General features: G+C 44.9%; 1 protein-coding gene across 2 annotated transcripts in view; it reads right to left on the bottom strand.

Moving 5' to 3' along the window:
- The window catches only part of MTHFD1L (methylenetetrahydrofolate dehydrogenase (NADP+ dependent) 1 like), a 247,378-nt gene that overhangs the window by 224,257 nt on the left and 522 nt on the right, over positions 1-22,599 (bottom strand). The window contains exons 2-8 of one of the 2 annotated variants that reach the window (XM_017887637.1): positions 22,426-22,599; positions 12,748-12,832; positions 11,231-11,281; positions 11,089-11,142; positions 6,055-6,179; positions 3,218-3,318; positions 1,017-1,153 (exon numbers count right to left, since the gene is read on the bottom strand). The exon at positions 22,426-22,599 is cut by the window's right edge and continues 5 nt beyond it. In XM_017887637.1, coding sequence (XP_017743126.1) covers positions 1,017-1,153; positions 3,218-3,318; positions 6,055-6,179; positions 11,089-11,142; positions 11,231-11,281; positions 12,748-12,832; positions 22,426-22,599 — 727 coding nt within the window. Of the gene's footprint in view, positions 1-1,016; positions 1,157-3,217; positions 3,319-6,054; positions 6,180-11,088; positions 11,143-11,230; positions 11,282-12,747; positions 12,833-22,425 lie in introns of both variants that reach the window. The other variant, XM_017887636.1, reaches the window with a different exon arrangement.

Here is a 22,599-nt window from a genome sequence, read left to right as displayed (position 1 = left end):
TGGTCTGAAACTCCTGAGCTCGAGTGATTCGACCACCTCAGCCTCCCAAAGTGCTGGGATTACAGGCATGAGCCACCACGCCCGGCCTTTAATCATTAATCTTTTCCCCATTGATCTGCAGTACCTGCTCTCAAGCTTCCATATATGCATAAATTTCCACTTTCTTCTGTTCTGATAGTCTGTTTGTCTACCATATTATCCTAATTACTGTAAGTGCTTAATAATTCACACCATGTGGTTGGGAATGTCTCCCACCTAGTTTTTCCACAAAATTGTCTTGACTCTCTTTGTCCTTTATGCTTCCATTTGGATTTCAGAATCAGATTGCCAAATTCTACAAAAAAATATGTCAGGAGTTTATAATCTGCAGACAATTAATATCTTTAACACATGGCATCTTCTCCATGAAGATGATACTTCTGCTTTTATATAGGTCTTCTTAATAATTTTCATCAAAATTATAATTACTTTCAAAAGGTCATAATGGATACTAGATTTACCAAACGACTGTTCTGTACTTACTATGGTGAGAATTTAGTTTTTAATCATAATGTGGTGAATTACAGTGATAGATTTTCTCATGTTCAATCACCTGGGAATCCTAAAAGAAATCTAACTTGCTGCTGTATTTGGTATTCTCAGATTTCGCTCATGATTATTTCATTTATATTCATAGCTGAAACTGGCCTGTTAATTTTCCTTTAGCATCTTGTCATGGTTTGGTTTTGGCACTCACAAAATCTGTTAGGCCATGTTCCTTCTTTTTCCATTTGCTAGAGAAAAGGATTGTGTTAGAATGATCTGTTCTTTGTTTGACAGAGCTCATCTGTAAAACCACCTGTTGCCTTTCCTTGTTTGTTTGGTGAGCAGACTGATTCAATGTCTTTAATGGATATGGGTCTATCCAATTTTCTTCCTCTAACTTCTTGAATTAAGCGCTTAGCCTAGACATTTCTAGACGTTCTTCTGTTCTAACATAAGCCTTCAAGATGATATGTTTCCAACATGAAATTTACCTTCCTTTGAAGCTGGGGTGTTTTCCACTGGGAACTCATTGTCATGGACCCTTTTCTCTGGAACAGGCATTGCAGAGCAGCTTCCAAAGACCCATGGGCCCCCACTACCAAAATCTTCTTTCCATCTAGGTTGACACCTACTAACCAAATGAAAATTCGATATTATACTCAAAACTTCAGAACTTTCCTTTAAAAACTTTAACTTGAGAAAAAAAACCCTTTTAGGCTAGGTGCATGGCTCACGCCTATAATTTCAGCACTTTGGGAGGCCGAGACAGGCAGATCACTCCAGGTTAGGAGTTCAAGACCAGCCTGGCCAACATGGTAAAACCCCGTCTCCACTAAAAACATGAAAAATTAGCTGGGCATCGTGGCACATGCCTGTAATCCCAGCTTCTTGGAAGGCTGAGGCAGGACAATCACTGGAATCCGGGAGGTGGAGGTTTCAGTGAGCCAAGAGGGTGCCACTGCACTCCAGCCTGGACAATACAGCAAGACTGTCTCAAAAAACCTTTTTAAAACTTGACCTTTTTCAGCACCAACCTACAATGACAATGAACTAGGAGTGGGGTGTTATAATCAACAAAAATTATCTATTCAAACCCTTCTGGTTCCAATTCCTATTCTTTCTGCAATATATAACTATAATTTACCAGACTAATTTACTCTTTTCTTTGAGTACTTTCTGATGAAGTGGCTCAGAATCTTCATCTTGATCATCCATGTAATGAAAAAGCACTTTATATATGGATTATTTCATAGATTTGAGCTTAATATTACTGCCCAAAGGGCATATATATCCTGAATGTTAACCTTTTAATAAAACTTTGTCATATATTTTTGAAATTCTTCTTTGATTGTTGCATGTTCAGGGGTAGGAAGGGGCAATTCAAATTGGAGTAGAGAAAATATTTAGTTAATTGAATTTTTTTTTTTCCCCAGATAGGATCTTGCTTGTTGCCCAGGATGGAATGCTGTGGTGTGATCACAGCTCATTGCAGCCTTTACCTCCTAGGCTCTAGCAATTCTCCTACCTCAGCCTCCCGGGTAGCCGGGACCACAGGCACATGCCAACACACCTGGCTAATTAAAAAAAATTTTTTTTTGTACAGATGGAGTCTCCCTATGTTTCCCAAGCTGGTCTCAAACTCCTGGGCTCAAGCAATCCTCCCACCTTGGTTCTACAAAGTGCTGGGATTACAGGTGTGAGCCACTGCGCCTGCCCAGTTAGTTGAATCTTTATGTTCTCAGCTAGAAAGCCCTTAAATATATAAATACTTGGTAGTAATTTACTCATTAAATTTAACAATGAAGAAAGAGAAAATATTCATTTCTATTTCATTGACATAAAAATGCCAAGTCAAGGGGACAGCAATGGAAATTAAGTCCTGACTACTGAAAAGCAAGCTGCTCACCAATAAATCCCAACCTAGGTTCCCGTACCCTAAACTACATCTATTGGCTTCTTCATTTTTCTCTCTCTTTTTTGTTTTTTTTGTTTTTTTTGTTTTTTTGAGGCAGGGTCTTGCTATGTCACCCAGGCTAGAGTGCATTGGTGCAAACATAGCTCACTGTAACCTCAAACTCCTGGGCTCAAGAGATCCTCCCACCTCAGCCTCCAGCATAGCTGGGACTACAGGTGCACATCACCATACCCAGCTAATTTTTAAATTTTTTGTAGAGATAAGGTCTCACTATGTTTGCCCAGGCTGGTCTTAACCTGTCCTGAAGTGATCCTCTCACCTTGGCCTTGCCTAGCACTGAGATTATAGGCATGAGCCACTCTGTCTGGCCTCATTTAAGTCTTCAATGTAAATCTTATCTAAGCCTACACACTGACAGATTTAGTAAGCTGCAACTGGAAGCATATTTTACTGTGGTTATTTTGAACTGTTTCACAAGAGAAACTGAGCATGTTTAAAACAGGGCTAATCATTTATCTCAACTAATTTTCTTTTAATTTATAGGATAGTCTTACTAGAAAAGTTTCTAGGTATTCATCTGTATCTCCCAAAAGATGAGAAAATAAAGTCAAAGTGAAATAGCACTTCTATGTTCAATTAGAATCTTCTAGAAACATCTTAAAAGGATATCAGAATAATAATTTAAAAAATTTAATTCTTCCCCAAACGAATCTTTATTTAAAAAAATGTAAATACCAATAAATAGAAAACAGCAGCATTTCTCAAGGAGCATCCTACCTGATTTTTCAAGAAGTTCAATTACAGCTTTGGCAACAGGTGAAACAAAACATTCATGGGCATCCCCTCGCACCAACTTCCCCAGGTTTATGTCTGTTACTCTAAATCAGAAAATAAGGGAGTAGGTTAAGTCAAAGCCCAGTCAAAAAAATCGCTCACATGTAATGTACATATATTAACCCCAAATAACATCCAAGTCAATATTTGATAGATAGAATACATAAAAATGAATTAAAGACAGCCAGGCATGGTGGCTCACGCCTGTAATACCAGCATTTTGGGAGGCTGAGGCAGGTGGATCACATGAGGTCAGAAGTATGAGACTAGCCTGACCAACATGGCGAAACCTTGACTCTATTAAAAATACAAAAATTAGCTGGGCATGATGGCACGTGCCTGTAATCCCAGCTACTAGGGGACTGAGGCAGGAGGATTGCTTCAACCTGGGAGGCAGAGGTTGCAGTGAGCCGAGATCATGCCACTGCACTCCAGCCTGGGCAACAGAGCGAGACTCCATCTCAAAAAAAAAAAAAAAAAAAAACCATAAAAAATGAATTAAAGAGAAAGCAGGCAATAAAGACCATTCATTTTCTAAGGTAGTACCTTAGGAAACTTCACCCTGGCCCTGGCCTTGGGTGTCCTGGTTCTGCCAATATACCGGGACACAGCCTAAGGCCATACAGGGCTTCACTTTACAACTCCAGGGAGCTCCTTTCAACGGACCCCAATGGACTAGCATCCCTAGAGTTACACAACAGCATGGTTCTGCAGTTCACTCAAAACCCAGAACCAATCCTATAAATCTGGAGTGACCCAGTAAGACCTGGGATTGAGGCACAGGTCTGATTTCAACTTGATCTCAATATTTATCTCCTTGAGAAGTCGGGGTGGGAGGTGGTGAGAAAAATGAGTGACCACACAACTTCTGAAGGGTTCTGTGCCTTTCCCTATTCAAATGTAGGACAAAACATTCCACAACTATCTAGCTGAAACTGAGTACGTCAATCCCAGTTAGTAACAGAATGGAGACATTTAGAACCATTTTCATAGTTGTCTCCTTTTACTCTCTGTTGTTGTTTGGTTGGTTGGTTGTTTCCTGGCTGGGCCTCAGCATGAATTCCTCTCCTTCTATGAAAGACTTGAAACTATGCCCTGGAACCTTCAAGTTCTGAAAGTTTTCTCATTGATTAGGACTTCTTCTCCTTTTAAAGTTAGTCTATGACAGGACTGGAGATTGTTGTTGTTTTTTTAAAAAAATATGTAATTGGTTACTTAAAAATAGAGACGAGGGGCCGGGCGCAGTGGCTCATGCCTGTAATCCCAGCACTTTGGGAGGCTGAGGCAGGTGGATCATGAGGTCAGGAGATTGAGACCATTCTGGCTAACACGGTGAAACTCCATCTCTACTAAAAATACAAAAAATTAGCCAGGTGTGGTGGCGGGCGCCTGTAGTCTCAGCTACTCGGGAGGCTGAGGCAGGAGAATAAACCTGGGAGGCGGAGCTTGCAGTGAGTCGAGATCGTGCCACTGCACTCCAGCCTGGGCGAAAGAGCAAGGCTCTGACTCAAAAAAGAAAAATACAGACGAGGTCTCACTATGTTGCCCAGGCTGGTCTTGACCGCCTGAGATCAAGTGATCCTCCTGCCTTGGCCTCCCAAAGTACTAGGATTACAGGTGTGAGCCACCCTGCCCGGCCAGGGCTGGAGGTGTTCGTGACACCTTTTCAGCCTGTGTTTGGGCCTACTCAAGTCACAATAAGAGGCTAGAATGGAAGATTGCTGGGTGTCTCAGGGAGGTGGCAGCCTCCCCATCCAGCCCCTGCAGGGTCTACTGGATCTGGAATCTAACTTTATAAATATGCTTACAACCTATAACCATAAACACATTGTGTTCTTTTTGGCCACAGTACAAAATACTTACTATATTTCCATGGAGCAAAATGGGGTTTTTAATCCCCAGGAAGCATGCTTATCCCCCACTGGAGATGGCCGGTATCCTTTGTTCTATGAAGCTTATGTCACTCTATGACATGAATCACAGCCCAACATTACAGCACCCAATAGTTATGATGTTCCCCTCCAAATTTCAAATGAAACCTTGTGTCATTAGGAAAAGTATTTATTTTGCTTTTCTCAACTGGCCTGGGACTAAGACAGAATATGGTACTGCTGGGGAATCCGGTTTCTAAGTTTTTTTCTCTGGTCTGGTAGAATTACCAAGGAAAAATCTCTTAGAAGAATAAAGCTGGCTAAAGATTGTATAAGTCAGACCGGAACTTATTAAATGAATCTGATAGCATAAGATTATATGGCACCGAAGCACTATAAAAGGGCTAATGTATTTTCCAAAATATGTAACTTTTGCATGCAGAATTTTAAAAGCCTACAGATGGCCAGGCACAGTGGCTCACGCCTGTAATCCCAACACTTTGGGAGGCTGAGGCAGGTGGATCACGGGGTCAGGAGATCGAGACCGTCCTGGCCAACATGGTGAACCCCATCTCAATAAAAATACAAAAATTAGCCAGATGTGGTGGCGCATGCCTGTAATCCCAGCTACTCAGGAGGCTGAGGCAGGAGAATCGCTTGAACCCAGGAGGCAGAGTTTGCGGTGAGCCGAGATCACACCACTGTGCTCTGGCCTGGGCAACAGAGTGAGACTCCATCTCAAAAAAAAAAAAAAAAATCCTACAGACTCCTGAAATATTTAAAAGAATTTTTTTCATCTAATTACTGACACAGTTGAAATACATAGGAGAAATTTAGAAAAATAAAAGCAGGCACAACAGAAAAAGTGATTTAGCCATAAAGGTGGATTATTTGATTTTATTTTCTTACCCATCCACATCCTTTTCTGGTTTCAAGGCATTGAGGACTTTGTTGCTAAACAAGTTCTCAGAGATCTGAAGGGCAAGGCCATGTATTCTGGTATCTTCATTAATCTTTAAGATTTCATCTATAATCTAAAGAGAAAACAAAAAACCAAAATAAAAATTAGTTTTGTGAAAATGAGACACAACAAAGGAAGCTTTATATAAAAAGTGGATTCATGAAAATGCATCTGTTAAAGTTTGCTGTTGTTGTTTTGCTCCTTGTTGAAGACTTGGTGTAAAGCATAATAAAAAGCCTATTTTTTTCTTTTCATCACACGTATAAAGCTCAAAAAAAAAATTAAAAGGGTTGGCTGAATTTTTTTAGTGACTTCTCTGCCCTTCTATGGCTCTACTCTATGCCAGAAAAAAACAAAACAGAACAAAACCAAAGCTCAACAGCTATTAAGGTTTAGACAGACAAAGGACACTTCTCTGTCAACAAGCATACTGTAAGCCAACACACTGCCAGTTTTCATGAAGGATAGGAAACATGAATCTGCAGCCTTCCAACCTGGCCCAGCTAAGCTTGTGCGCTTCAAATACAATGTGTTCAACACAGCTCACTAATCATGACGTCCAAGCGGTCACAGAGGCCCTCGGGTTATCTGGACCTCAATGACACATAAGAAGCCTTTCCAAAGGCTTGTGCTAGAAAAATTCTTAGCATGCACAGCTCCTTTTATGGGAAACACTAAAATAATTCACTATTTAGGAAAAAGACCAAGCTACATTTTGGGAAGCTAATGAATGTCTGGGTGTGTTTCTAAATAAGCAATGCTTTGTCCTCTCTGTCTATTTTATGCCAGGAGATCAGATCCTGATTCATCTCACTTAACAAAAATATTTGCTCATAAGTGAGAAGATACTTATCTTTGCATATAGATCTCACTCAGAGGCTCTGAGGAAGGGTTGGTTTACCATTTTTTTTTCATTGCCTAGCAAAAATCACTACCTGTTAGGGGCAGGGGAAACCACTTGAGGTACAAAATCAGAAAGAAAGCTTTGTTTCATTCATTCAGCATTCTTTCATTCATTCAACAAATGGTTTGAGCACCTACTCTGTATCAGTTCTAAGTAAAGGAAATACAGCTATAAACAAAACTGTCCTCGTGGATCTTATACTCTAGTGGAGAAGGGAAGTTCCTCCCTTCCAAATTGTAATAATAATAATAATAAAATCACTGGAAAGAATAAAGGACATGCAGAAAAATAAAGGTTCAGTGGGGCAAAAGGCTAACAGAGTAATGGGTGGAGGGGTGGTCGGAGGCCACGATATCCAAGCAGAGACCAGAATGAAGTGAGGAAACTGTTGTCACCTGTACCAAGCATTTGGTAGAAGCAACAAATGTCAATACAAATCTTAATTAATACATTGAGGTACTTATTCTTTTTCAATATAATACCATACAAATTCACTCTATTAGAATTTTCCCAAAGAAAAATAGGGAATAAATGATTCCTTGTCAAAAAATAAGTCAAGGCAAAGGTGCTAAGAACACACATTGTGGAAAGAGAGACTCTTCAATAAATAGCGCTGGGAAAACTGGATATACACACACAGAAGAATGAAACTAGGCCCTCGTTGCTCACTTTCTACAAAAATCAACTTAAGATGAATTAAAGACTTAATATAAGGTCTCAAACAATAAAACATAGAGGAAATGCTTCATGACATTGGTCTGGACAAGGTTTTTTTGGATAGGACCTCAACAAAATAGGCAACGAAAGCAAAAATACACAACTGGGATTAAATCAAACTGAAAACATTCATGGGCAAAAGACGTGAACAGCCATCTCCCCAAGGACACATAATGGCCTACAGGTATATGACAAAACACTCAACACCATTACTTATCAGGGAAACGCAAATCAAAACGACAATGAGATATCAAGCTAGAATGGCTATTATCAAAAATCATAATAACAAATGCTGGCGAGGATATGTGGAAAGGGGAGCTCGTATACACTGTTGGTAGGAATGCAGATTAATACAGCCATTAGAGAAAACAGTATGAAGATTCCTCACAAAATTAAAAAAAAACTACCATATGACCCAGCCATTCCCACCACTAGGTATATATGCACGGGAACTGAAACGACTATGCTGAGAAGCCATCTGCATTTCCGTGTTTATTACAGCACTATTCACACTAGCCAAGAGATGGAACCAATCCAAGTACCCATTAATGGAGGACAAAGAAAGTGTGGTTTGTATACACAATGGAATATCATTCAACCATAAAAAGGAACGAAATCCTGTCATTTGTGGCAACATGAATGAACTTGGAGGACATAACATGAAGTGAAATAAGCCAGGTGCAGAAAGGCAACTACCATAGGCTGTCACTTACATGTGTAATCTAGGAAAGTTGATCTCATAGAAATAGAGAACAGAATGGAGGTTACCAGAGGCTGGAGAGGGATGGAGGAGGGGAAATGGGGAGAGGTTGGTCATTCGGTAGGTACAAAGTTACACTTAGATAGGAGGAATAAATTCTAGTGTTCTATTACATAGTAGGGTGACTATAGCTAATGACAATGTATTGTATATTTTAAGACAGCTAGAAAAGATCTTGGAAGCTATCACCACAAAGAAATGATAAAGGTTCTAGGTGATGAATGTAACTAACCTGATTTGATCATTATACAACATACCCAAGTACTGAAACATCACACTGTACCCCTCACACGTGCACAATTATTATGTGTCAATTATAAACAACAACAATGAAAATCAAGGGCTCTCAATACCAGTGGCAAGGTCAGATGAGGTGGCTCATGCCTGTAATCCCAGCGCTTTGGGAGGCCAGGGAAGGTAGATCACCTGAGGTCAGCAGTTCAAGAATAGCCTGGCCAACATAGTGAAACCCCGTCTCTACAAAAATGCAAAAATTAGCCAGGCATAATGGCAGGTGCCTGTAATCCCAGCTACTTGGGAGGCTGAACGGGGAGGAGAATCACTTGAACATGGGAGGTGGAAGTTGCAGTGAGCGGAGATCGTGCCATTGTACTCCAGCCTGGGTGACAGACTGAGACTCCATCTCAAAACAAACAAACAAACAAAACAACCAGTGGCAAAACAACCTAAAGAAAAGCAAATTGTAGCTGGGCGAGGTGGCTCAAGCCTGTAATCCCAGCACTTTGGGAGGCAGAGGCAGGCCATCACCTGAGGTCAGGAGTTTGAGACCAGCCTGGTCAACATGGTGAAACCCTGTCTCTACTAAAAATACAAAAAATTAGCCAGGCATGGTGGCAGGCGCCTGTAATCCCAGCTGCTTGGGAGGCTAAGGCAGGAGAATGACTTGAACCTGAGAGGTAGAGGTTGCAGTGAGCCAAGATTACACCACTGCACTCCAGCCTGACAGAGCGAGACTCCATCTCAAAAAAAAAAAAAAGAAAGAAAGAAAGAAAGAAAAGCAAATTCCACTGCAGACAGTGGGTATCCTGCAAATGAACAACAACCTCCTTTGCATGCTGTCACTGCTGGTATCACAGGTATTTGTTACATATTTAACACTTCATATTTGTACCATGCTACAATGGCAAGTGTGGCAAACACTTATCGCCCAATATACAGTTTCCTTTCTCTTCTTAGTAATAAACTCTTGATTTTTAGCTTGCTAATAAATGATCTAAGGCTTCCTGGTATAAAAACTACACTTCCCAGCCTCCCTTGCAGTTGGTCAGGCAACTAGGTAGAGGACAACTGAATGGATGTAGAACTGCAACTTTCAGGAAATGTCTTTAAAGACAGCAGGGACCTGTCTTTGTCCTTCCTTTTTCTTGTTGATGACAATGAACTTTACCTGAGCCCTGTGATCCCTGAAAAGAGGGAAGGTTAACAAATCCCCTTACCCTCTGTGTACTGCAAAGAACTGCCCTTCCCCATAGGACTCAGATGCCCCCTTGTTTACATAGTACAAGGCCAGATACAAACTCTACAAATTCCCATTCTTTGTCTCACAAATGACTAGCAGACCTGCTGGGCCTCACTGATCAATCAGAACAAAGTGCTTGTTAACCAAACCACAAAGGTGGCAAAGCAGAAGAACAGGAGCCCAAGCTCCTACGACTTGGTGATGTCATCAACCAGGGACTGCCTACTTCCAAACTTTATTCATGTCCCAGAAAAATACACTTCTAGGCTGGGCACAGTAGCTCACACCTGCAATCCCAATACTTTGGGAGGCCGAGGCAGGTGGATCACCTGAGGTCAGGAGCTCAAGACCAGCCTGGCCAAAATGGTAAAACCCCGTCTCTACTAAAAATACAAAAATTAGCCGGGCGCGGTGGCTCACACCTGTAATCCCAACATTTTGGGAGGCCGAGGTGGGTGGATCACCTGAGGTCAGGAGTTCAAGACCAGCCTGGCCAACATGGTGAAACCCCGTCTCTACTAAAAATACAAAAATTAGCCGGGTGTGGTGGCACACACCTGTAATCCCAGCTACTCAGGAGGCTGAGGCAGGAGAATCACTTGAACCTGGGAGGCGGAGGTTGCAGTGAGCCGAGATGGCACCATTGCGCTCCAGCCTAGGCAACAAGAGTGAAACTCCATCTCAAAAAAAAAAAAGAGAGAGAGAAATAAACTTGTATGTTATTTAAGATTCCATTATTTGAGGTTTTCTATCACATGAAGCCAGTAGGAAGAAAAGCTAACCACAGAAGGGCTGGGCCCTGGCACAGGAATTTGTGGCCCGAGGTCTAGTTTCCTTGCCTCAGCCTGACAATTTCCACTAGATGACGCTGCCACCACAGCTGAAGAAACACAACTGAACTCAACAAGTTGCAGCTCAAGTCCTCGGTAGAAACATACAAATGACCAGGAACAAGGATATCAGGAAGCATTTACCCTAGAGAAAAGAAGTGAACTCTTCCCTCTAACATTCAGCCACAAGCAAAGGTTAGATCTGTCCCAGCTACCACTAAGAGATGCCATGGGCCTATTAAGTCTTAAGAGGAAAGAAGAAGCAAGAGTTTAGATCTCTGTCATTATTACCTCGGCTTCACTGCTATCTGGAGGGAGGCAAATGTGAGTGATGTTCAGACCAGTCTGAAAAAGGAACACAAGGTTATTCGTCACTCTAAGAGAATGTATTGTTAAAAGTTATAATGAGTTTTTAAAAAGCAACAGTCCTCACCTCCTCAGACAAATTCTGGTTGATTTCCTGCATCAAGTTGTCGTCACCTGCCTTAGGAGAGTAAAAACAACATAACAACATAAAAATAGCTTGAAAAGGCATAAAAGATAATCCAGAGATGAATTTTGTGATTACAGATGATCTAATTACAAAGATAATAAGGAAGGTGCAGAAAAACAATCTTGCTGCTTATAAAAAGGGACTCGTGGCCAGTATTTAACAGGGTAATTCTTCAGGCCTTCAAATTATGTCACTTTTTTAAGGAAAATAATATCCCTCCTATTAGAAGACATACACAGTAACATAGCCAGCTTCCTTCTCTAAAAATGAGGATGCTGACTGGGCACAGTGGCTCATGTCTGTAATCCCAGCACTTTGGGAGGCTGAGGCGGTGGATTGCTTGAGCCCAGGAGTTCGAGACCAGCCTGGGCAACATGCTGAAACCCCATCTCTACAAAAAATACGAAATTAGCCGGGTGTGATGGTGCTTGCCTGCAGTCCTAGCTACTCAGGAGGCTGAGGTGGGAGGATTGCTTGAGCCCAGGAGGTCAAGGCTGTGGTGAGCCAAGATTATGTCACTGCACTCCAGCCCAGGCAACAGAGCAAGACCCCATCACAAAAAGAAGCCAAAAAATGAGAACACCAAAGGTAGGAGTTGAAATCGTTTGCTTTTGGATGGAAAGCCAGGGAGTCAGTAGATTCCCAGGAGGCCCGAGCCCTAATCTGATTTTCTTTCTATTGTTCTAACTTGCCTTTCTTTGTAATGAGATGTGGATACAGATCCCAGAGAATGTAAGTAACTTGAGCACAGCTCTGTCATCCTGAAATACGCAGCACGGCAGCATGATGGAACCAGAGGCTGCTATTTTGATAACCTAAGTGCATGCCAACCCCGGCGGTAGCAGCCCAACTGTCGGGCTGTGTTTGCTTCCAGGCTTGGCTCACCTCGTTATTTCTCGGCACCTGCCATCACACAAGTGTGCCAATCAGGATGGCAACTGGGGCCAACTGTGGCTCAGAACCAGGGACTGCAGCCAAAAGAAATAAGTGGAATGCAAAGTCCTTTTGACAGGGTAATGACTTTTGTCCCATTAAGTTTACGGCAGGTTTTAAAAGATAGAGTAAAAAGATTACCAAATACTCATGTTTCGTCTAGCCTTTGCCTCCATTGAAACAAAGTGGGACTTTTTCCCCCAGCACCTTCAAATCACATTTGGTAAGCATTTGTGAGCACACATGGACCACGATATATCCTGTGTAATGCAATGCATGTAAGTGCCTATCTCCTAGACCTCTGAAAGCTACTCATACCTCAGAGAGGAAAAGTCACACAAGAAGACACTCTGAAGCAGAGCAGTACTTCACGACCCCAAAGAAGCAAAAGACCAAAGAAAACAGCATTGCCAACTAAGCCCTCTCCTCTTTGGCAAGAAATGCAGGTGCTCTTTTGCATACAATCATTTTCTTAATTGAAAGGCATCCTAAAATAGTAGGACTGAACCTTGTTCTCAGCTTACCTGGATCATTGCAAGAACCGGCTTGAAGGCAGGGTTTTTTTCTTGCAATAAACTTAGAACTTCTTTTGAATTCTGAATGACTTCTCTACATTGAGAAAGAAAAACAACATTGTGATTTCTTGGTTAATGAGTAGAAAGGACTGACACGACACATTTTCTCAGAAAGTTCATTCCTCCAAGTGAAAATAACTAGACCACAGAAGGACACACTCCAAGTGTACAGCATGGAGTGGGGAGGCAGCGTAACAATGAAATCAAGACACTAACTCAAGGTAAAATGTGGCAATCCAGTTGTTAAACTATGCAGAGGGAAACAAACTAGATGTTTACAATAATTTTCTAGGGGTGAATTTTTCTCTTGTATTTTCCAAGTTTACTATAACAAAAATTTCGGGTTTCTACTTTAAATAATCCCTCTCCTCCACCATACTCCGCTGCCATCCTCCCAAAACCCTGAGTATGAGTTTTCCATGGGGAAAGCAAATAAAGTGGGAAGAGGGAAGTGAAGACAGGGATTAGCGGGGTGAAGACAGGGGGCTTGCTGTTGGACAAAAAGTGTGGAGCCAGGATAAGATCCAGGTCCTGGAATTTAAAGAAGGAATTAGGTAAGGAAGGAAATGAAGGAGAGGGAAGTTCAGAAACACTGAAGACCCACTTTGGTAACACTATTAAAGCCTCCTAGGGAAAGAGAGAGAGAGCTTCTCAGTCCTCTGAGAATCCACAACATAGTCTGCACCTGTACCTCCCATATGCCCAGCAGCAGCCACCTTCACCTCCCGCCTCTGAGGAAGGTGCCAGCCTGGGGTGAGCAGGCCTAGGTAAAAGTGATAGAAGCCCTGGCATGGTGGCATGTACCTGTAGTCCCAGGACTTTGAGAGGCCAAGGCGGGAGGACTGCTTGAGGCCAAGAGTTTGAGACCAGCCTGGGTAACATAACAAGATCCCATCTCTATAAAAAATTTAGCTGGGCGTGGTGGCACATGCCTGTGGTCCCAGATACTTGGGAGGCTGAAGCTGGAGGATTGCTTGAGCCCATGAGTTTGAGGCTGTGGTAAGCTATGACTGCACCACTGCACTCCAGCCTGGGTGGCAGAGCAAGACTCAATTTCTTTTAAAAAAAGAAAATAAATAAATAAATAAAAAATAAAAAGGCCAGGCGCAGTGGCTTACGCCTGTAATCCCAGCACTTTGGGAGGCCAAGGAGGGCGGACACAAGGTCAGGAGTTCGAGACCACCCTGGCCAATATGGGGAAACCCCATCTCTATCAGAAATACAAAAATTAGCTGCGCGTGGTGGCGGGCACCTGTAATCCCAGCTACTCAAGAGGCTGAGGCAGGAGAATCGCTTGAACCTGGCAGGCAGAGGTTGTAGTGAGCCGAGATCGTGCCACTGCATTCCAGCCTGGGCAACAGAGCAAGACTCCGTATCAAAAAAAAAAAAAGAAAGAAAGTGTTAGGAACACTCTTTCTGGAATCTCCTGGGATGAGCGACTGCAGAGGTTAACTTCGCCACCACCCTGTGATATGTTCTCAGCAGCACATGAGCACTGGGTGTTGGCTTTTTCCCCTCACAACAGACCAAAGGTGCAGCCACAGCAGCCCCCAGGCTTCAGTACTAAGACCACCTTTACATTTTGTTTTCAGTCTCTGACAGGGTCTTGCATCGCACCTAACAGAAATGCAGGGCGAAGAAGTTCCAGGCAATGCCATCAACAGTACATTGCCAAGAGCAGAAAGGCACTGGGAAGCTTTCCGCAGTTTTCAGAGAGACACAGCTGACAAATGGAACCGAAGGCACTGCAGTTCCCAGACGGGGCTTTAGAGGAGAGAGCTGCTCAGACTCACAACCAGGACCAGCCTTTCTACTGCCAGCTGGGTTGGAACAGATGGACTGGGTGCAGGCAACTGTCTATAACCTGGGAACATTTCAGTTAGTTTTGTTTGGAAACACTTGGGATAAAGCTACTTCATTCCCAGGGAATTAATTGTATTATTGTGCTGAATAAATGTGACCATATGGGAAAGTTTACAAATCACCTTATAAATAAGCACTAAAATCCTTCCATCCAATAATGGGTGACTGAGGCCCATATGCCATGCTCTTCCCAGCCTGTTGTGCCTGTTAATTTGGCTATGCCAGGTTCTTATTTTTGTCTGGGACCAGGAAAGCACTGGAGTGTGGGTCCCAAGCGGCTCATGGTATAAGGATCACTGGAGAGTTTGGTAAAAATAAAGGTTCCGGGCCAGGTGCGGCAGCTCACACCTATAATCCCAGCACTTTGGGAGGTCAAGATGAATGGATTGCTTGAGGTCAGGAGTTCAAGACCATCCTGGCCAACATGGTGAAACCCTGTCTCTAGTAAAAATACAAAAATTAGCCAGCCATGGTGGTGCACGCCTGTAATCCCAGCTACTCAGGAGGCTGAGGCAGGAGAATCACTTGAAGCCGGGAGGTGGAGACTGCAGTGAGCCAAGATGGCGCCACTGCACTCTAGCTGGGTGACAGGGCGAGACTCTGTCTCAAAAAAAATAATGGTTCCGGTGCTTCACCCCAGAAAGATTGATTCAACGTGTCTCAGTGGAGCCCAGAAATGCACATTTTTAATAGAGTCCAGGTAGTTCTGAGACACTAAGTGGAAATACGGCCCAGGACTGGTACTGGGCATTTCATTTACTAGCATGGGCAATAGTTTCTAAGAGCCTCAGTTTCCTCATCTGCGAAACAGGTATACTACAGTGGCTCTTTCCCTTTTTTCTTATAAATGTACATGTTTGTTTTTTTCTGTGCCCCAAAGCTACCCTTAAACACTAAAAACATTCATACTAACAGCAATAATTTTCTCAGAAACATAGTCTTGATCCATTCATAGTTGATGAAAGGAACACTTCTTTTTATATTTCTGAGACAGTCTCACTCTGTCGCCAGGCTGGAGTGCAGTGGCGCGATCTTAGCTCGCTGCAACCTCCGTCTCCCAGGTTCAAGCAATTCTCCTGCCTCAGTCTCCCAAGTAGCTGGGACTGCAGGCACACGCCACCATGTATTTTTAGTAGAGACAGGATTTCATCATGTTGGCCAGGGTGGTCTCGATCTCTTGACCTTGTGATCACCCACCTCAGCCGCCCAAAGTGCTGGAATTCGGGGTGAGTCACCTCACGGGGGCGGAAAGGAACACTTCTATAGGTAAGTTGGCAATCATCAAGAAGTAATTAGACTTTTAAAATAGTTGGGGGTGGGGGCTGGGTGCAGTGGCTCATGCCAGTAATCCTAGCACTTTGGGAGGCTGAGGTGAGAGGATCACTTGAGCTCAGGAGTTTAAGGCCAGCCTGGGCAAGAGAGCAAGACCTGGTCTCTACCAAAAAAACAAAAACAAAAACAAAAAAAGGTTGGGGGGCGGATGTGGATAGGAAAAAAAGTATACGCACACATCATTTTCTGTGCTTTGCTTTATTGCAATTTACAGATACTGTGTTTTTCTACAAATTGGAAGTTTGTGGCAACCTGTGTTTTAAGTCTACGGGAGTCATTTTTCCAATGGCATCTGCTCGCTTTGTTCATATTTTGATAATTCTTGCTTTCAAACTTCTTCATTTTTAGTATGTTTGTTACGGTGATGTGTGACTGACGATCTTTGATGTTACTATTGTAATTGTGTTGGCTGAACCGTGGCCATGATGGTTCATGATGGTGTGTGTTCTGACTGCTTCACTGGACTGGCTGTTTCCCCTTCTCTCTCCCTCTCCTCTGGCCTCCCTATTCTCTGAGAAACAACAGTATTGAAATTAGGACAATTAGTAACTACAATGGCCTCTAAGTGTTCAAGTGAAGAGTAGTAGGTCTCTCACTTTAAATAAAAACCTAGAAATAATTAAACTTAGTGAGGAGGGAGTGTTGAAAACCAAGACAAGTCAAAAGCTAGGCCTCTTGTGCCAAACAGCCAAGCTGTGAATGTGAAGGAAAAGCTATTGAAGAAATTTAAAAGTGCTACTCCCGTGGACACACAAATGATAAGAAAACAGCCTCATTAGGCTGGGCGCAGGGACTCACGCCTGTAATCCCAGCACTTTGGGAGGCCGAGGTGGGCGGATCACAAGGTCAGGAGTTGGAAACCAGCCTGGCCAACATGGTGAAACCCCGTCTCTACTAAAAACAAAAAAATTACCAGGGCATGGTGGTACACGTCTATAATCCCAGCTACTCGGGAGGCTGAAGCAGGAGAATTTATTGAACCTGGCAGGCAGAGGTTGCAGTGAGCAGAGATCACACCACTGCACTCCAGCCTGGGTGAAAGAGTGAGACTCTATCTCAAAAAATAAAACAAAATAAAATAACAACAAAGGATTTATAAGATTATAGTAGTTAGGCCAGGCGTGGTGGCTCACACCTGTAATCCCAGCAATTTGGGAGGCTGAAGAGGGCAGATCACGAGGTCAGGAGTTCGAGACCAGCCTGGCCAATATGGTGAAACCCCGTCTCTACTAAAACTACAAAAATTAGCCAGGTGTGACGGCATGCACCTATAGTCCCAGCTGCTCAGGAGGCTGAGGCAGGAGAATTACTTGAACCCGAGAGGCGGAGGTTGCAGTGAGCCACGATCCCAGCACTGCAACCACCCCGGGTGACAGAGCAAGACTCCATCTCAAAAAAAAAAAAAAAAAATTACAGTAGTTGGTATCAAGTACTTGGTAAAGCAGTTGCAAGGTTTGAAAGGATTGACACCCATTTTGAAAGAAGTCCTACTGTGAGTAAAATGTTACCATTTTCTCTGTAGCATGCAGTACTACAGAGAAATCTTCCATGAAAGAAAGAGTTCCATCAGTGCAACAAACCTCATTGTCTTACTTTAAGAAACTGCCACAGCCACCCTAACCTTTAGCAGTCACCCTGATCAGTCAATAACCATCAACAATATCTAGGCACAATCCTCCACCAGCTCACTGGCATTTCTTGGCAATAAAGTATTTTTAAATTCAGGTATATATATCTGTAAGTTTTTTTTTTTTTTTTTTTTTTTTTTTGAGACAGAGACGGAGTTTCACTACACTAGCCAGACTGGTCTCACACTCCTGACCTAGTGGTCTGCCCACTTCAGCCTCCCAAAGTGCTGGGATTACAGTCATGAGCCACAGCACCCGGCCTTATCTATGGGTTTTTTTAAGACAAAATGCTATTGCATAATAGGCTACAGTATTGTCTAAACATAACTTTTGTATGCACTGGGAAACTACAAAATTTGTGTGACTCGTTTTACTGCGATATTCCCCTTATTGCAGTGGTCTGCAACTGAAGGCACAATATCTTAGGTGTGCCTGTACAGGTGTGTAAAGGAGTTCAACGCTATTACCACCCAAGCTAATAAAACAAAATAGGTTCATGCTCGCCACAACTTGTTATATGTGTAATGTTTCATTCTTTGGGGTTACTCATTCCTACAGTGACAAACAAAGCTAGAAAGAAAAAGGAGTAATTAGGCTCAATAAATCCAAAAAGTAGCATAAATGTTTCTAATCAGAGATTTTCATGTCCCTGGGGGAGAAAAATGGCCTTGTGAGCTTCCACTTTGAGGACGGCGGGAAGGAATGTGAGCTCTCTAGCTAGGCTGCCATGTGTAGCTAAAACTCAGAACTAAGCCATCAGCAGCAGCTTTGTTATTTTCACCATTACTGTGAATATTATACGGAATGTATTATTACTGGCCAGGGGCAGTGGTTCATGCTCGTAATCCCAAGACTTTGGGAGGCCAAGGTGGGTGGATCACTTGAGGTCAGGAATTTGAGACTAGCCTGGCCAACATGGTGAAACCCTGCTCTACTAAAAATACAAAAATTAGCTCGGTGTGGAGGCTGAGGGATTATGGTCATCTAGTCCCATCACCAAGAACAACAGGTCACTATGCTTTTGAGGGAGCTCATTCTTTAACTTTTCTGACCTAATACACTTCAGCTCCTGGATCTCTATTGCAGGTGACTTCTACTGACTCACGCCCCCACCCACTTTGCTCCAATCCTCGGGGAATCAATTCAGGGCTAGAGAGTTTTAGTAAACCATGCACGTAACTCAATTGAAAGGTACAATATAGCCAGGCGCGGTGGCTCATGCCTGTAATCTGTGCACTTTGGGAGGCTGAGGCAGAACGATCACTTGAACCCAGGAGTTTGAGACCAGCCTAGCCAACATAGTGAGACCTCATCTCTACAAAAATAAAATTGCAGCCATAAAAAAGGATGAGTTCATGTCCTCTGCAGGGACATGGAAGAAGCTGGAAACCATCATCCTCAGCAAACTAACACAGGAACAGAAAACCAAACACCACACATTCTCACTCATAAGTGGGAGTTGAACAACGAGAACACATGGACACAGGGAGGGGAACATCACACAGCGGGGTCTGTCAGAGGGTGGGGGAAAGGGTAGGGAGAGCATTAGGACAAATACCTAATGCATGCAGGGCTTAAAACCTAGATGACAGGTTGATGGGTGCAGCAAACCACCATGGTACATGTATACCCATGTAACAAACCTGCACGTTCTGCACAAGTTTCCCAGAACTTAAAGTAAAATTTAAAAAAAAGTTATGTTTACCCTATACTGCCATCTATTAAGTGTGCGATAGCATTATGTCTAAAAAATGTACATACCTTAATTAAAAATACTTAATTGCAAAAATAAAAAAAAAAGGTCTCATTCCATTGCCCAGGCTGGAGTGCAGTAGTGCAAACTTCACTCACTGCAGCCTTAACCTCCTGGGCTCAAGTGACCCTCCTGCCTCAGCCTTCTGAGTAGCTGAGACTACAGGCATGCACCATGCCCAGTTAATTTTTCAAAATTTTTTGTAGAGATGGTTGTCTCACTATGTTGCCCAGGCTGGTCTTGAACTCCTGGGAATGTGATCATACCACTTTGGCCTTTCAAAGTGCTGGGATTACAGGCATGAACCATGGAGCCTGGCCTAAATTTGTCTTTTCTTTCGTTATAAATGTACCTACTAATAATTTTGATTTTGCCTCTAGGCTCACTAAACCTAAAATATTTACTATCTGGCCCATTATACAAAAAGTCTGCAGACCCCTGGCTTAGTGAATTGTAAAAATATTGCTGGGCGCGGTGACTCACACCTGTAATCCCAGCACTTTGGGAGAACAAGGCAGGCGGATCACGAGGTCGGGAGTTTGAGACCAGCCTGGCCAACATGGTGAAACCCCGTCTCTACTAAAAATACAAAAATTAGCCAGCCATGGTGGTGCAAACCTGTAATCCCAGCTACTCCGGAGGCTGAGGCAAAAGAATCGCTTGAACCCGGGAGGCGGAGCTTGCAGTGAGCCGAGATTGTGCCACTGCATTCCAGCCTGGGCGACAGAGTGAGATTCCATCTCAAAAAAAAGTAACAGCCACCATTTCTTGAGGAACTTGTCTTGTATGTGACAGTCCTGGGCTATGTATTTTGCACGTGTTCTCTCACATAATTGTTTCCATAACCCCTTGAGGTAGGTACTGTTACTCCTCCCACTTTCCTGAAGGAACTGAGTTTGGGGAACCCAGTGCAGGCCCTAAAGCCCGCTACTGACGAACCTCTCTACTCATCTCTAAGGCAGTCATGGCTTTAAACCTAAAAGTATGCATGAATAGGCCAGGCGTGGTGGGTCATGCCTGTAATTCCAACACTTTGGGAGGCTGAGGCAGTCAGATCACCTGAGGTCAGGAGTTCGAGACCAGCCTGGCCACCATGGTGAGACATCCTGTCTCTACTCAAAATACAAAAATTAGCCAGGCGTGCTGGCGCGCTCCTGTGATCCTAGCTACTCGGGAGGCTGAAGCAGGAGAATCCCTTGAACCTGGGAGGTGGAGGTTGCGGTGAGCCAAGATCGTGCCATTGTACTCCAGCCTGGGCGACAGAGCAAGACTCCGTTTCCAAAAAAAAAAAAACAAAACGTATGAATAAAACCCACAGATGACCCCACATCTTCATGCATTCCTTCTGTAACCATTTCACAAATGCCTATTACATGCTGGGCACTCTCTCCAGGACCTAGGATGTAACACCAAAGAGACAGCTGTCTTTCACGAAGCTCATATTCCAGGCGGGTGAGACAGACAAGAAATGAGCAAACAAGGAAGTTTCAGGTAATAATCAGTGTTACCTAGAAAATAAAACAGCATGACGGGAGGGGGTGTTTTTTGCCGCCTATCCTGGCCTCAGACTAACTGGTAAGATGAGTCTCCGCAACGTGCAGGTTAAAACCTAATGACCTGGCGTGTAATTAATCCCAGCGCTTTGGGGGCGGGGACGATGACTTGAGCCCAGGAGTTCCAGACCAGCCTTGGTAACAGAGTGAGACCCTGTCTCTACAAAAACAAAATAAAATTATCCGGGCATGGGAGCGCACACCTGTGGTCCCAGTTACTCTGGTGGCTAAGGTGGGAGGATCGCTTGAGCCCAGGAGGCGGAGGCTGCCCACTGAACTCCAGCCTGAGCAACAGAGGGAGATTCCATTTCTAAAACAAAAAGAAAAAGAAGACAGAGAACAAGGCAAACTAAATGAACGCCCCCTTAAAATCATCCGCCACATAATAAAGAGCCTAGGAAACGTATTTTACTACTGAGGCAGGGGAGAAGGGAAGTGGGGAGGAAAATGGGAGAGCAGAGGGAGGAAGGAAAGGCAGAAAGAAAGGCAAGCAGGCAATGACCTTAAGAAAGAAGGCTAGAGGGAAAGGGAAGAGGATGTGAATGGAGGAGGTGGGCCGCTTGCTGGGGAAACCGCATCCTGGAATTCGTTCCTAATCTCAGTTCGGAGGGAGGCGGAAGGGGCTTTCTCGCCACCTCCAGGTTGTCCCGAGGGGCTCGCCCTGCAAGGCCCGAGACCTGGGCGCCACTCTCGGCGAGGGCGGGGAAGGCTGGGGCCCAGGGGCTGGGACTGGGACGGGAAAGGCCCGGTCCAGGGCTCCCAGTTCGCTCTGGGTCCGCAGAGAACCCTGCAAACTCAGCTGCGCGGGGACTCCGTGCGCGCTGCGAGGCGGAGCTGGAAACCAGCGATGAGACCTCTCCGACTACCCCGGCTCCACCTTTACCGTTCCGGGAAAAGCGGACGTCAGCCACAGACCCCAGCCCGGCAGGAGGGACCGGGCGCGGGGAGGGGCGGTGCGCGGGGAGGGGCGGCGCGCGGGGCGGGGCGCACAACACCAGGGAGGTTCGTGCGGGCGGCGCTGGGCCCGAGCCCGCCTCTCCCGAACCCCGCTTGCCCGCCCGGAACCCCAGGCCAGCCGGCGCACTGAGCCGCAGCCCCGCCCTCCTCCTCCTTCTCGCCCCCTCCCCCGCTTTCCGCCCCAGCCGCACCGCCCCTTTACCGTCTGGGTGGCGCCAGACGCCATTGCATCAGAGCCGGAGGCCGGCTGCGCACGTGGAGTCGGACGCGCGGTCCATGCCGCTCGGCGTCCATCGGGGATGCCCACGCCTGCCTGCGCTGCGGGCCGGGTCGGGTCCTGGATCCCCGGTTCTCCGCCAGCGCGCCCGGCCGCAGTCCCCAAGCCCGCATTTCCCGACACACCGCCCGGCGCCCCTAACGAGTTGGCACCAAACACTCGGCAGCCCCGCGCCCCGCTCCCCACGGCGGCCCCGGGCGCTCCGCCCCTAGGTCGGGACCGCAGCCGCTGGAGACCGAGCCAGGGGCCAGACCCGACACTCACCTGACGATCGAGTCCCGCGCCGCGGGCGTTCGTCCGCCGGGGCTGCGGCTGCTCCGGGTCTGGCCATCCAGCAGCCGCCGCTGTCCAAGCAGGTCCTCCCGGCCACCGCTGCCGCCTCCGCGGCCGCCGCCGCTGCTGGCGCGACAGGGCACACGGAGGCGGAGCGGCGGGCCC

This window comes from Rhinopithecus bieti, unplaced genomic scaffold (genome assembly GCF_001698545.2).
Source record: "Rhinopithecus bieti isolate Rb0 unplaced genomic scaffold, ASM169854v2 scaffold_16097, whole genome shotgun sequence".
In the NCBI taxonomy this organism is placed as follows: domain Eukaryota; kingdom Metazoa; phylum Chordata; class Mammalia; order Primates; family Cercopithecidae; genus Rhinopithecus; species Rhinopithecus bieti.
Note: the sequence above shows the minus strand (reverse complement) of the source record. Positions and strands in the feature narration are given on the sequence as shown.